The sequence below is a fragment of the Triticum urartu genome, chromosome 2A (genome assembly GCF_056163025.1).
Source record: "Triticum urartu cultivar PI428250 chromosome 2A, HENAU_Tu73, whole genome shotgun sequence".
In the NCBI taxonomy this organism is placed as follows: Eukaryota; Viridiplantae; Streptophyta; class Magnoliopsida; order Poales; family Poaceae; genus Triticum; species Triticum urartu.
In genome coordinates, this window is record NC_141874.1 from 630,821,003 (window position 1) to 630,835,301 (window position 14,299).

General features: G+C 46.4%; 1 protein-coding gene across 1 annotated transcript; it reads left to right on the plus strand.

Moving 5' to 3' along the window:
- The first annotated feature begins 732 nt into the window (after positions 1 to 732).
- LOC147986316 (uncharacterized) lies at positions 733 to 1,200 on the plus strand. The gene has a single exon (XM_087541957.1). The coding sequence runs from the start codon at positions 733 to 735 to the stop codon at positions 1,198 to 1,200; it is 468 nt and encodes a 155-aa protein (XP_087398083.1).
- The last annotated feature ends 13,099 nt before the right edge of the window (positions 1,201 to 14,299 follow it).

Here is a 14,299-nt window from a genome sequence, read left to right on the forward strand (position 1 = left end):
AGATTGCGTACAAGAGCCCGCGGAGGCCCAGATGGGCGACCTGGCTCCTGAGGTCCCCCCACCTCAGGACACAGGCTCCGTTGACGCTCCCACCCTCGTCGAGCACCCAATATACTTTGTCAGCACTGTGCTACGAGATGCGAGAGCATGATACCCAATGCCGCAGAAGCTCTTACTCGCGCTCCTCGTGGCCTCATGCAAGTTGCGCCATTATTTCCAAGGCCACCCGATTAAGGTCGTCACAGCCTACCCCCTGGAGAGGGTGCTCTGGAGCCCCAATCCAGCGAGGAGAGTCGCTGAAATGGAACATTGAACTGCAAGCATTTTAGTTGGAGTTCAGCACGACCAGGGTTATCAAGGGGACCTGCGCTTGCCGACTTCGTAGCGGAATGGATCGACGCTCCGGAGCCCGAAGCGGGCGAGAGCTGATCCCTCCCGGCTGGAAATGAAGCACCGGAAGGCTGGGTCATGTACTTCGATGGTGCTTTCACACGACAAGGCGCGGGGGCTGGCGCTGTGCTCATCTCACCCACCCAAGACAAGCTATATTATGTCATGCAGCTCTGCTTCCAGCGGGGTGAGAATGTCTCCAACAACATCACGGAGTACGAGGGGTTGATCGCTGGCCTCAAGGCCTCCGTAGCCTTGGGGGTGAAGCATCTCACCATCAGGGGTGACTCGCAGCTCCTCGTTAACTTCTCCAACAAGGTGTACGAGCCAAGGGATGAGCATATGGAGGCATACCTCACGGAAGTGTGCAAGATGGAGAAGCAATTCCTCGGCCTAGAGCTGCAGCATGTGCCACGCGGCACCAACAAGGAGGCTGACGAAATCGCCAAGAAGGCGTCGAGGCGGCTACCCCAAGAACCTGGTGTCTTCGAAGGGCGACTCTTCAAGCCTTCGGCGACCCCTGCGATCACGGAGACTACATCACCTCGAGAAGAACTCCCTCAGCCACGAGCCTCGGGAGCCCCCGCTTGCGGCTCGGCCTTAGGAGCACGCCTGCTCCTGGCGCTCGAGCCTCAGGAGGGCTACTGGACCGAGGAATTCAAGGCATATCTGGTGCATGGGACACTGCCGGAAAGGGAGGAGGACGTGGAGCGCGTGGCCCAGCAGGCTATGGCATACTGCATCCAGGACGGTGAGCTGTACAGAAAACGACCAAATGATGTTTCCTTGCGATGCATCTCCAAGGAGTAAGGGAACAAGCTGCTGGCTGACATACACGGTGGAGACTGCGGGCATCACTCATTGTCGTGTACCCCGGTTGGCAAGGCGTTTCGCAGCGGGTTCTACTGGCCCACGGCACCCAACGACGCGACCGAGCTGGTAAGGTCCTGCGAGGCCTTCTAGTTCCACGCCAAGCAAATCCACCAGCCGGCTCAGGGCCTCCAGACTATCCTGCTTTTGTGGCCCTTAGCGGTCTGGGGGCTGGACATCCTGGATCCGTTCCCGTGAGCGCTTGGGGGCTACCGCTACCTCTACATCGCCATCGACAAGTTCACCAAATGGGCAGAGGTTAAAGCCGTCCGCACCATCCCAGCCAGGTCAGCAGTTAAGTTCATCAAGGTCCTCGTAAGCCGGTTCAGGGTCCCTAACCGCATCATCACCGACAACGGCTCGCAGTTCACTAGCAATCTCTTCAAGACCTATTGTGCTAACCTTGGAACGCAGATTTGCTACGCTTCGGTGGCACACACCAGGAGCAACGGCCAAGCTGAGCGCGCCAATGCCGAGGTCCTGAGAGGCCTCAAGACCCGGTCCTTCAAGAAGAAGCTCGAAGCCTGCGGCAGGGGCTGGCACGATGAGCTCCAGTCTGTGTTGTGGTCCATCTGCACCACCGCCACCGAGCCAACAGGAGAGACCCCGTTCTTCCTCATCTACGGAGCAGAAGCGGTTCTCCCTCACGAGGTTAGGCATCGCTCTGTGCGGGTCCTTGCGTTTGATGAGATGCAGCAGGACACCATGCGGGGGATCGACCTCGTGCAGGGGGAGGAACGCCGTCGTGAAGCCTTGCTCTGAGCAACAAGATACCAGCAAGCGCTGCGATGGTACCACTGTCGCAGCGTCCGCTCCAGGACACTTGAGGTGGGCGATCTCGTCCTGAGGCGGGTGCTCTCCAGGGAAGACTGCATAAGCTCTCACCCATGTGGGAGGGCCCGTTTAGGATTGCCCACATCTCCAGGCCTGGCGCCGTGCGCCTGGAGACGCAGGACGGGGTCCCCATCCAGAACGCCTGGAACATCCAACACCTCCAGAAGTTCTACCCATGAAGCAAGGACCAGTGCCTGTGAAGGTCTCCGCTCGTGACACTCTCACGTAATAATGAGTGGGGTTGTACATGCCCCGGAGTCTCAGGAGTGCCGCCCTCGGGCCTCGGGGGCTCCCTCCCACGTCCTAGTGACAACACTTAGCTCCGTGCTGGTTACTAGGTGCCGGACGCGACTGTTCATTTGCTTTTTGTAGTTGACTTGCCTCTTTTACTTTATGAAATTTGGAGTTCCCGCGTTTCTCGTTGGCTTGCCTCTTCTTCCTGTTTCTTCCCTCGATCCTTTGTTTTTCGCCAGGGAGGGTGGCAGTTGCCCGACACTCTCCCTCGCACACCCCGTGAGGGGGGTTGGACAGGTAGTGTGCGCGAGCGCACTCCCCTGGTCTCTGCGGGGCGTTCTCGTCTGAGTTCTTGATCGACGCATCCCCCTTTTTAGTCTGTGCCCCATGGGTACCGCGACGCGGTGCGTTTGGCCCTAACCAGCCCATATCTGAGGCCTCACGAAGGAAGGGTTAAAGATTTCTAACAAGTTTCTGCAGCCTCGCGATGCTACCCGAATCAATAGTGGGGAAGCCCTACCAGGTGCCTAGAGACGCGCGCCCTCACGAGGTCAAAGCTACCCCGGACGCGTCGAGCTAAGTTATCCCTCTACACCCGTATAAGGCATAGATCTCACAACACAACTCGGAAACAATAAACGCATCATAAAAGCAACATAAGCACTACGGTTCATTACACACCCTTGTAAGCCCCGAATTAGTTTCTGACAATGCAGGGGAAAGGGAAAGAGAGGACAAGCAAAAGCGGCTCCTGCGGCGTGGCTGCTCACGAGGGTTGGCCCCCGGACTCAGCCAGAGCCCTCCTCACGCTTCACCAGGGCGCGATGACGGGATGAGCCGCCACCATCCTCGAAGCGGGCCCGACGGTGTGGCGGCTGGTCGTAGCCACCGCTGCTGGATCTTTCGCCGGAGGAGGAGCTATCGTAGCTAGGCGAGCCGCGGTCGGCGCCGAGGGAAAGGTCACCCTCGTGCTCTCCACGGCTGCTACCTCTTGATCATGCGTTGGTTTTCCCTTGAAGAGGAAAGGGTGATGCGGCAAAGTAGCATAAGTATTTCCCTCAGTTTTTGAGAACCAACGTATCAATCCAGTATGAGACTACACACAAATCGCCTAGTACCTGCACAAACAATCAAGAACCTTGCAACCAACACGATAAAGGGGTTGTCAATCCCTTCACGGCCACTTGCAAAACTGAGATTTGATAGAGATAATAAGATAAATATTTTTGGTATTTTTGTTGTACAAATTGGAAAGTAAAGATTGCAAAATAAACGGTGGCAAGTTGACGGGAAACTAATATGATGTAAAATAGACCCGGGGGACATAGGTTTCACTAGTGGCTTCTCTCATGATAGCATATATTACGGTGGGTGAACAAGTTACTGTCGAGCAATTGATAGAAAAGTGCATAGTTATGAGAATATCTAGGCATGATCATGAACATAAGCATCACGTCCGTGTCAAGTAGACCGAAACGATTCTGCATCTACTACTATTACTCCACACATCTACCGCTATCCAGCATGCATCTAGAGTATTAAGTTCATCAGAACAAAGTAACGCTTTAGGCAAGATGACATGATGTAGATGGATAAACTCAAGCAATATGATATAAACCCCATCTGTTTATCCTCGATGGCAACAATACAATACATGCCTTGCTGCCCCTGCTGTCACTGGGAAAGGACACCACAAGATTGAACCCAAAGCTAAGCACTTCTCCCATTGCAAGAAAGATCAATCTAGTAGGCCAAACTAAACCGATAATTCGAAGAGACTTGCAAAGATATCAAATCATGCATATAAGAATTCAGAGAAGAACCAAATATTGTTCATAGATAATCTTGATCATAAACCCACAATTCATCGGATCTCGGCAAACACACCGCAAAAAGTATTACATCGAATAGATCTCCAAGAACATTGAGGAGAATGTTGTATTGAGAACCAAAGAGAGAGAACAATCCATCTAGCTAATAAGACCCAAAGGTCTGTGGTAAACTACTCACACATCATCGGAGAGGCTATGGTGTTGATGTAGAAACCCTCCGTGATCGAATCCCCCTCCGGCAGATCACCGGAAAAGGCCCCAAGATGGCATCTCACGGGTACAGAAGGTTGCGGCGGTGGAAAAGTGGTTTCGTGGCTCCCCTGGATGTTTTCAGGGTATAAGAGTATATATAGGCGAAAGAAGTAGGTCGGTGGAGCTACGAGGGACCCATGAGGGTGGGGGCACGCCTACCCCTGGGTGCGCCCTCCTACCTCGTGGCCGCCTCATTGCGTCTCTGACTTCCACTCCAAGTCTCCTGGATGACGTTTGTTCCAAGAAAGATCCTCGCGAAAGTTTCGTTCCGTTTGGATTCTGTTTGATATTCCTTTTCTGCGAAACACTAAAATAGGCAAAAAAACAGAAACTAACATTGGGCCTCCGGTTAATAGGTTAGTCCCAAAAATAATACAAAAGTGCATATTAAAGCCCATTAAACATCCAAAACAGATAATATAAAAGCATGGAACAATCAAAACTTATAGATACATTGTTGACGTATCAGCATCCCCAAGCTTAATTCCTGCTCGTCCTCGAGTAGGTAAATGATAAAAACAGATTTTTTTGATGTGGAATGCTTCCTAACATAATTTTCAATGTAATTTCCTTTATTGTGGCATGAATGTTTAGATCCAAGATTCAATACAAAAGTTTAGTATTGACATAAAAATAATAATACTTCAAGCATACTAACCAAGCAATTATGTCTTCTCAAAATAACATAGCCAAAGAAAGCTCATCCCTACAAAATCATATAGTTTGGCCATGCTTCATCTCTGTCACATAAAATGCTCCCATCATGCACACCCCGATGACAAGCCAATCAATTGTTTCATACTTAGCCTTTTCAAACTTTTTCAACTTTTACGCAATATATGAGCGCGAGCCATGGACATAGCACTATAGGTGGAATGGAATGGTGGTTGTGGAGAAGACAAAAGGGTGGAAGATAGTCTCACATCAACTAGGCGTATCAATGGGCTATGGAGATGCCCATCGATAGATATCAATGTGAGTGAGTAGGGATTGCCATGCAACGGATGAACTAGAGCTATAAGTGTATGAAAGCTCAACAAAAGAAACTAAGTGTGTGCATCCAACTTGCTTGCTCATGAAAACCTAGGGCAATTTGAGGAAGCCCATAATTGGAATATGCAAGCCAAGTTCTATAATGAAAAATTCCCACTAGTATATGAAAGTGACAACCTAAGAGACTCTCTATCATGAAGATCATGGTGCTAATTTGAAGCACAAGTGTGGAAAAGGGATAGTAACATTGCCCCTTCTCTCTTTTTCTCTCATTTATTATATTTTTTGGGCCTGCTCTTTTTTATGGCCTCTTCTTTTTTCGTCCGGAGTCTCATCCCGACTTGTGGGGGAATCATAGTCTCCATCATCCTTTCCTCACATTGGACAATGCTCTAATAATGAAGATCATCACACTTTTATTTACTTACAACTCAAGAATTATAACTCGATACTTAGAACAAAATATGACTCTATGTGAATGCCTCCGGCGGTGTACCGGGATGTGCAATGATTCAAGAGTGACATGTATAAAAAAATTATGAGCGGTGGCTTTGCCACGAATACGATGTCAACTACATGATCGTGCAAAGCAATATGACTATGATGAAGCATGTCATAATAAACAGAATGGTGGAAAGTTGCATGGCAATATATCTCGAAATGGCTATGGAAATGCCATAATAGGTAGGTATGGTGGATGTTTTGAGGAAGGTAAATGATGGGTTTATGGTACCGGCGAAAGTTGCGCGGCACAAGAGAGGCTAGCAATGGTGGAAGGGTGAGAGTGCGTCTAATCCATGAACTCAACATTAGTCATAAAGAACTCACATACTTATTGCAAAAATATACAAGTCATCAAAACTAAGCACTACGCGCATGTTCCTAGAGGGATAGATTGGTGGGAAAATACCATCGCTCATCCCCGACCTCCACTCATATGGAAGGCACTCAAAGAACACCTCATGCTTCAAATTTGTCACACAACGGTTACCATATGTGCATGCTACGGGACTTTCCAACCTTAACACAAGTATTTCTCAATTTCACAATTACTCAAATAGCACTACTCTAGTATCACCATCTTTATATCTCAAAACGATTATCAAGTATCAAACTATTCAATGCACTATATGATAGTTTTTATTATACCTAACTTGGATGCCCATCATATTAGGACTAATTTTATAACAAAATCAAACTACCATGTTGTTCTAAAAGACTATCAAAATAATATAAGTGAAGCATGAGAGATCAATAATTTCTATAAAATTAAACCACCACCGTGCTCTAATATATATATATATATAAGTGAAGTACTAGAGCAAAATTATCTAGCTCAAAAGATATAAGTAAAGCACATAGAGTATTCTAATAAATTCCAATTCATGTGTGTCTCTCCCAAAAGATGTGTACAGCAAGGATGATTGTGGTAAACTAAAAAGTAAAGACTCAAATCATACAAGACGCTCCAAGCAAAACACATATCATGTGGTGAATACAAATATAGCCTTAAGTAAAGTTACCGATAGATGAAGACGAAAGAGGGGATACCTTCCGGGCACCCCCAAGCTTAGGCTTTTGGTTGCCCTTGAATTTTACCTTGGGGTGCCATGGGCATCCCGAAGCTTAGGCTCTTGCCACTCCTTGTTCCAAAAGCCATCAAATCTTTACCCAAAAACTTGAAAACTTCACAACACAAAATACAACAGAAAATCTCATGAGCTCCGTTAGTATAAGAAAGCAAATCACCACTTTAAGGTACTGTAATGAACTCATTATTTATTTATACTGGTGTTAAACCTACTGTATTACAACTTATCTATGGTTCATACCCCCCGATACTAGCCATAGATGCATCAAAATAAGCAAACAACACACGAAAAACAGAATCTGTCAAAAACAGAACAGTCCGTAGAAATCTGGAGGTTTCGAATACTTCTGTAACTCCAAAAATTCTGAAAACTTTGGAAGACCTAAATAATTTGTATGTAGATCTACTGCAGTTGGAATTGGTATTTTATCGCTCTCTGGTAAAAAATGAAAATTATTCTCGTGAGCGCATACTTCTGTTTTTATGAGCAAGATCAAACAACAATCACCCAAGAAGATCCTAAAGGCTTTACTTGGCACAAACACTAATTAAAACATAAAAAACACAATAATAACGGAGGATAGATGATTTATTTATTACTAAACAGGAACAAAAATAAAATTGGGTTGCCTCCCAACAAGCGCTATCGTTTAACGCCCCTAGCTAGGCATTGAAATTTTTAATGATGCTCACATGAAACATAGAAATTGAAACACAAAGAGAGCATCATATAGCATGTGAAAAAACATATCTAAGTCTAACATACTTCCTATGCATAGGCATATTATAGGCAAACAAATTATCATAGCAAGCAAAGACTAGCATATGCAAGGAAGGAGAAAGAAACAATAGCAATCTCAACATAACGAGAGGTAATTTAGTAACATGAAAATTTCTACAATCATATTTTCCCCTATCATAATAATTACATGTGGGATCATAAGAAAATTCAACAAAATAGCTATCACATCAAATATTTTTAACACGGTCCACATGCATGCAAAGTTGACACTCTTCCAAAATAGTGGGATTAACATTAACTAAAGTCATGACCTCTCCAAACCCACTTTTATCAAAAAATTCATAAGATTGAATATTCTCCAAATATGTGGGATCTAAAGTCGACACTCTTCCAAACACACTTTCAATAATATTCCAAACACTATTATCAATCTCATATTCATCATGGGGCTTAAATAAATTTTCAAGATCGTAAGAAGAATCACCCCAATCATGATCATTGCAACAAGTAGTGGACATAGCAAAACTAGCATCCCCAAGCTTAGGGTTTTGCATATCATTAACACAATTGACATTAATAGAACTTATAATAACATCATTGCAATCATGCTTTTCATTCTAGGGGCTATACTAAATCACATTATAATTTTCTTCTTTCAACACTTCATCAAAGTTTTCAGATTCACGAGTTTAAACCAAAACCTCATAAAGATAATCCAGTGCACTCAACTCACTAGCAATTGGTTCATCATAATTAGATCTTTTAAAAAGATTAGCAAGTAGATGAGGATCCATATAAATAGATTTTTAGCAAGTGAGGATGCAAGCAAATAGAAGGCACATGGTAATACGAGCAAACAGAAGGACGGACGGAACAAGGGCGAAGAAAAGGCAAAGGTTTTCAAAAATCGTTTTAGAAGTGGGGGAGAGGAAAACAAGAGGCGAATGGCAAATAATGTAATGCGAGGGAGAAGAGTTTATGATGGGTACTTGGTATGTCTTGACTTGGCGTAGATCTCCCCGGCAACGGCGCCAGAAATCCTTCTTGCTACCTCTTGAGCATGCGCTTGGTTTCCATTGAAGAGGAAAGGGTGATGCAGCAAAGCAGCGTAAGTATTTCCCTCCGTTTTTGAGAACCAAGGTATCAATCCAGTAGGATACTACACGCAAAACGCCTAGTACCTGCACAAACAATCAAGAACCTTGCAACCAACGCGATAAAGGGGTTGTCAATCCCTTCACGGCCACTTGCAAAAGTGAGATCTGATAGAGATAATAGGATAAATATTTTTGGTATTTTTGTTGTATAGATTGGAAAGTAAAGATTGCAAAATAAACGGTGGAAAGTTGACGGGAAAGTAATATGATGTAAAATAGACCTGGGAGCCATAGGTTTCACTAGTAGCTTCTCTCATGATACCATATATTACGGCGGGTGAACAAATTACTGTCGAGCAATTGATAGAAAAGCGCATAGTTATGAGAATATCTAGGCAAGATCATGAACATAGGCATCACGTCCGTGTCAAGTAGACCGAAACGATTCTGCATCTACTACTATTACTTCACACATCGACCGCTATCCAGCATGCATCTAGAGTATTAAGTTCATAAGAACAGAGTAACGCTTTAGGCAATATGACATGATGTAGAGGGATAAACTCAAGCAATATGATATAAACCTCATATTTTTATCCTCGATGGCAACAATAAAATACATGCCTTGCTGCCCCTGTTGTCACTGGGAAAGGACACCACAGCATTGAACCCAAAGCTAAGCACTTCTCCCATTGCAAGAAAGATCGATCTAGTAGGCCAAACTAAACCGATAATTCAAAGAGACTTGCAAAGATATCAAATCATGCATATAAGAATTCAGAGAAGAACCAAATATTGTTCATAGATAATCTTGATAATAAACCCACAATTCATCCGATCTCGGCAAACGCACCGCAAAAAATATTACATTGAATAGATCTCCAAGAACATCGAGGAGAACTTCGTATTGAGAACCAAAAACAGAGACAACAAGCAATCTAGATAATAACTATGGACCCGAAGGTCTATGGTAAACTACTCAAACATCATCGGGGAGGCTATGGTGTTGATGTAGAAGACCTCCGTGATCGAATCCCCCTCCGACAAATCGCCGGAAAAGGTCCCAAGATGGCATCTCATGTGTACAAAAGGTTGCGGCGGTGGAAAAGTGGTTTCGTGGCTCCCCTGGATGTTTTCAGGGTATAAGAGTATATATAGGCGAAAGAAGTAGGTCGGTGGAGCTACAAGGGGCCCACGAGGGTGGGGGCTCGCCTACCCCCCTGGGCGCGCCCTCCTACCTCGTGGCCGCCGCATTGCGTCTCTCACTTCCACTCCAAGTCTCTTGGATGACGTTTGTTCCCAGAAAGATCCTCACGAAGGTTTCGCTCCGTTTGACTTTTGTCTGACATTCCTTTTCTGTGAAACACTAAAATAGGCAAAAGCAGAAACTGGCACTGGGCCTCCAGTTAATAGGTTAGTCCCAAAAATAATATGAAAGTGCATATTAAAGCTCATTAAACATCCAAAGCAGGTAATATAATAGCATGTAACAATAAAAAATTATAGATACATTGGAGACGTATCAATGGCCATCGCCAAGGCCAAGCACCTCGCCACCATCGTCGTCGTCTTCAGGACAACATCCGGCGCGGCGACCGTCTTCCCCGAACACCCTCACGAAGAGGGTCGTTGCGCCGTCGTACTTGAAGTGGAGGGTGCACCGCCTGCCCAGGCCGCGCGCGTGGGCGAACGTCTGCCAGCCGCGGGCCAGGGCTACGTTGCCCGCAGCGGAGACCTCCACCACGACCCATGAAGCCTTGCTGCAGCAGCCGTCAGCCCGCAGCCAGAGGCCGCCGGGACCTGGGGCCGGCAGTTTGCCGGCAAAGGAGCACGGAAGTTGAAGCCAGGTGCCAGTCGGGTTCGCCGAGCACATGAAAAACTCTGGCAGCAGATCCGCCGAGTGGAAGCGCGGTCAGGGAGGCCGGGCGACCAAGGCGAACCTCCCCTCATCAATGGGGCTGCCCCGACCAAGGCAGCTCCCGCCGCGCGAAGGAGCACCGTCCTGGCCGCCAATGACGGCGCCGGACCCCGAAGGAGTCCGCCCACGCCCATGAGGGACTGCAGCGGGGTCACAGCATGCTTGTGCGGGCGGTCGCGCCCCCTCTTCCGGGGTAGCGAGCTGGGGCCCTCCTGGCGAGCTTTCCCCTACTCGGAGGCCGAGAACCTCTTCACTGGTGCCATGGATGTCGTGGCAAGGAAGAAGAAGAAGTAGGAGGAGTGGAGGAAGAGGTGGGTGATGGGGGCTCCGCCCCCCTTCCCATTTATAGCCAGGAGGAGGCCAACCGTCGGGCTCCACGATCTAAGGTAATAATGGCCTTTTTATGCATGCAACAGGGACATGTCAAGTCGGGAAGTTGCCCAGGCAACGTGGGGAAGCGGAGACGCCCACGTCCTGTCAATCACCATGCGTCAATCAAGGCCGCGGGCTGTTAGGGCTCGCGGCGCTCCGCACTTGACCCTTGGCTTCACCGCGAAGCCAAGCGCGAGCGCACCTTGGGCCCGGGGGCTACTGTCGGCATCCTAGGAATGGGGGTACCCAGACTTGCCTGCCTGTGGCCCAGGGTGTGGCTCCACCAGCGGCCTGGTATGGCCCATCTTCATCAACCAACACTCAAGAACCTCACGAGGGGCCAAGCCTCGCGAGGCGAATGAAACAAGACCTCCTCAGGGGCAGCCTCACTAGGCTGTCTCGCGAGGAGCGGAGAGATCAAGGCGAGGGGCACCTCATGAGGTTCCCATGCCATGAGCCATGACGACCAAGGCCAGGCGGGCGCCAGCGGGCGCAGACTGCCAGTTTCCTCTTTGGTGCTAAAGAGGCAGGCGCAGGCGAGGAGTCCTGAGGTGTCAGGCAAAGGTTTCCATATCGGTGCAACAAGACCAAGACCAGCAGGACGGCAAGACAGAGGTCATCATGGAGCCCACGCCGGCGTCACCACCAGAGTCTTTGCTAGGCGAAGACCACCTTTTGTCAAGATAACTTGTACTAGTTGTCCCCCTTCAAATTGGCCGTTGTGGGATCCTTCCCGCCTAATATTTGGGAAGAGGACCAGCGCCTCTATAAATAGGACTAGCCACCACCATAGGAGGGGATGGATCATTCAGATCATCCCCAACCACACAAGCTCATCGAGCTCAAGAACACCTCTCCTTAGGAGGCTGTTCTTCCCTTGTACTTGTTCATCCCCATCCTACAAGGCAATCCACCACACCACACTGGAGTAGGGTATTACACCTCAACGGTGTCCCAAATCAGTATAAACTCTCGTGTCCCTTGTTCCTCGGGTTTGGCGAGCTAGACTTTTAGATCGTTGCGAGAGTGAGGGCTAGGGGGAGAGATATCTTCGTGCGCACCCCAGTTTTCAAACCTCAAGGGTTTGTCGGAACCCGTAATCCAACAAGGTCAAATGTGAATCACATAGTAGATATGATCAACATAGACATGTTCACCATTGAAAACTACTCCATCTCACGTGATGATCGGACATGGTTTAGTTGATATGGATCATGTAATCATTTAGATGACTCGAGGGATGTCTATCTAAGTGGGAGTTCTTAAGTAATATGATTAATTGAACTTAATTTATCATGAACTTAGTACTGATAGTTTTTGCATATACGCCCCTATGTTTTTTGATATGTTCCTAGAGAAAACTAAGTTGAAAGATGATATTAGCAATGATGCGGACTGGGTGCGTGATTTGAGGATTATCCTCACTCCTGCACAGAAGAATTATGTCCTTGATGCACCGCTAGGTGATAGACCTATTGCAAGAGCAGATTCAGACGTTATGAACGTTTGACAAGCTCGGGTACGATGACTACTTGATAGTTTAGTGCACCATGCTTTACGGCTTAAAACCGGGACTTCAAAAACATTTTGAACTCCATGGAGCATATGAGATGTTCCAAGAGCTGAAAATGATATTTCAGGCTCATGCCCGTGTTAAGAGGTATGAGACCTCTGACAAGTACTTTTCCTACAAGATGGAGGAGAATAACTCAACTAGTGAGCATGTGCTCAGAATGTCTGGGTACTACAATCGCATGAATCAAGTGGGAGTTAATCTTCTAGATAAGATAGTGATTGACGGAGTTCTCTAGTCACTATCACCAAGTTACTAGAACTTCGTGATGAACTATAATATGCAAGGGATAACGAAAATGATTCTCGAGCATTTCGCGATGCTGAAATCGGCAAAGGTAGAAATCAAGAAAGAGCATCAAGTGTTGATGGTTAACAAGACCGCTAGTTTCAAGAAAAAGGGCAAAGGGAAAGAAAGGGGACTTCAAGAAGAATGGCAAGCAAGTTGTCACTCTCAGGAAGAAGCCCAAAGCTGGACCAAAGGATGGAACTGAGTCCTTCTACTGCAAAGGGACTGGTCACTCGAAGCAGAACTGCCCCAAGTATTTGACAGATAAGAAGGATGGCAAAATGAACAAAGGTATATTTGATATACATGTTATTGTTGTGTACTTTACTAGTGTTCATAGTAGCCCCTGGGTATTTGATACCAGTTTAGTTGCTAAGATTAGTAACTCGAAACAGGAGTTACAAAATGAACAAAGACTAGTTGAGGGTGAGGTAACGATGTGTGTTGGAAGTGATTCCAAGGTTGATAAGATCATCATCGCATACTCCCTCTACCTTCGGGATTAGTTTTGAACCTAAATAAATGTTATTTGGTGTTTGCGTTGAGCATGAATATGATTGGATCATGTTTATTGCAATACGGTTATTCATTTAAGACAGAGAATAATTGTTGTTCTATTTACATGAATAAAACCTTCAATGGTCATCCACCCAATGTGAATGGTTTGTTGAATCTCGATCATGGTTATACACATATTCATAATATTGATGCCAAAAGATGCAAAGTTGATAATTATAGTGCAACATATTTGTGGCACTGCCGTTTAGGTCATATTGGTGTAAAGCGCATGAAGAAACTCCATGCGGATGGACTTTTGGAATCACTTGATTATGAATCATTTGATGCTTGCAAACCGTGCCTCATGGGCAAGATGACTAAGACTCCATTCTCCGGAACAATGGAGCGAGCCACTGACTTATTGGAAATAATACGTACCCAGATATGCGGTCCGATGAGTGTTGAGGCTCGTGGTGGGTATCGTTATTTTCTAACATTCACGGTTGATTTGAGCAGATATGGGTATATCTACTTAATGAAACACAAGTCTGAAACATTTTGAAAAGTTCAAAGAATTTCAGAGTGAAGTGGAGAATCATCGTAACAAGAAAATAAAGTTTCTGCGATCTGAACGCAGAGGTGAATATTTGAGTTACGAGTTTTTGCCTTCATTTAAAACAATGTGGAATGGTTTCACAACTCATGCCACGTGGAACACCACAACATTATGGTGTGTCCGAACGTTGTAATCGTACTTTATTAGATATGGTGCAATCTATGATGTCTCTTAACGATTTACCGCTATCGTTTTGGGG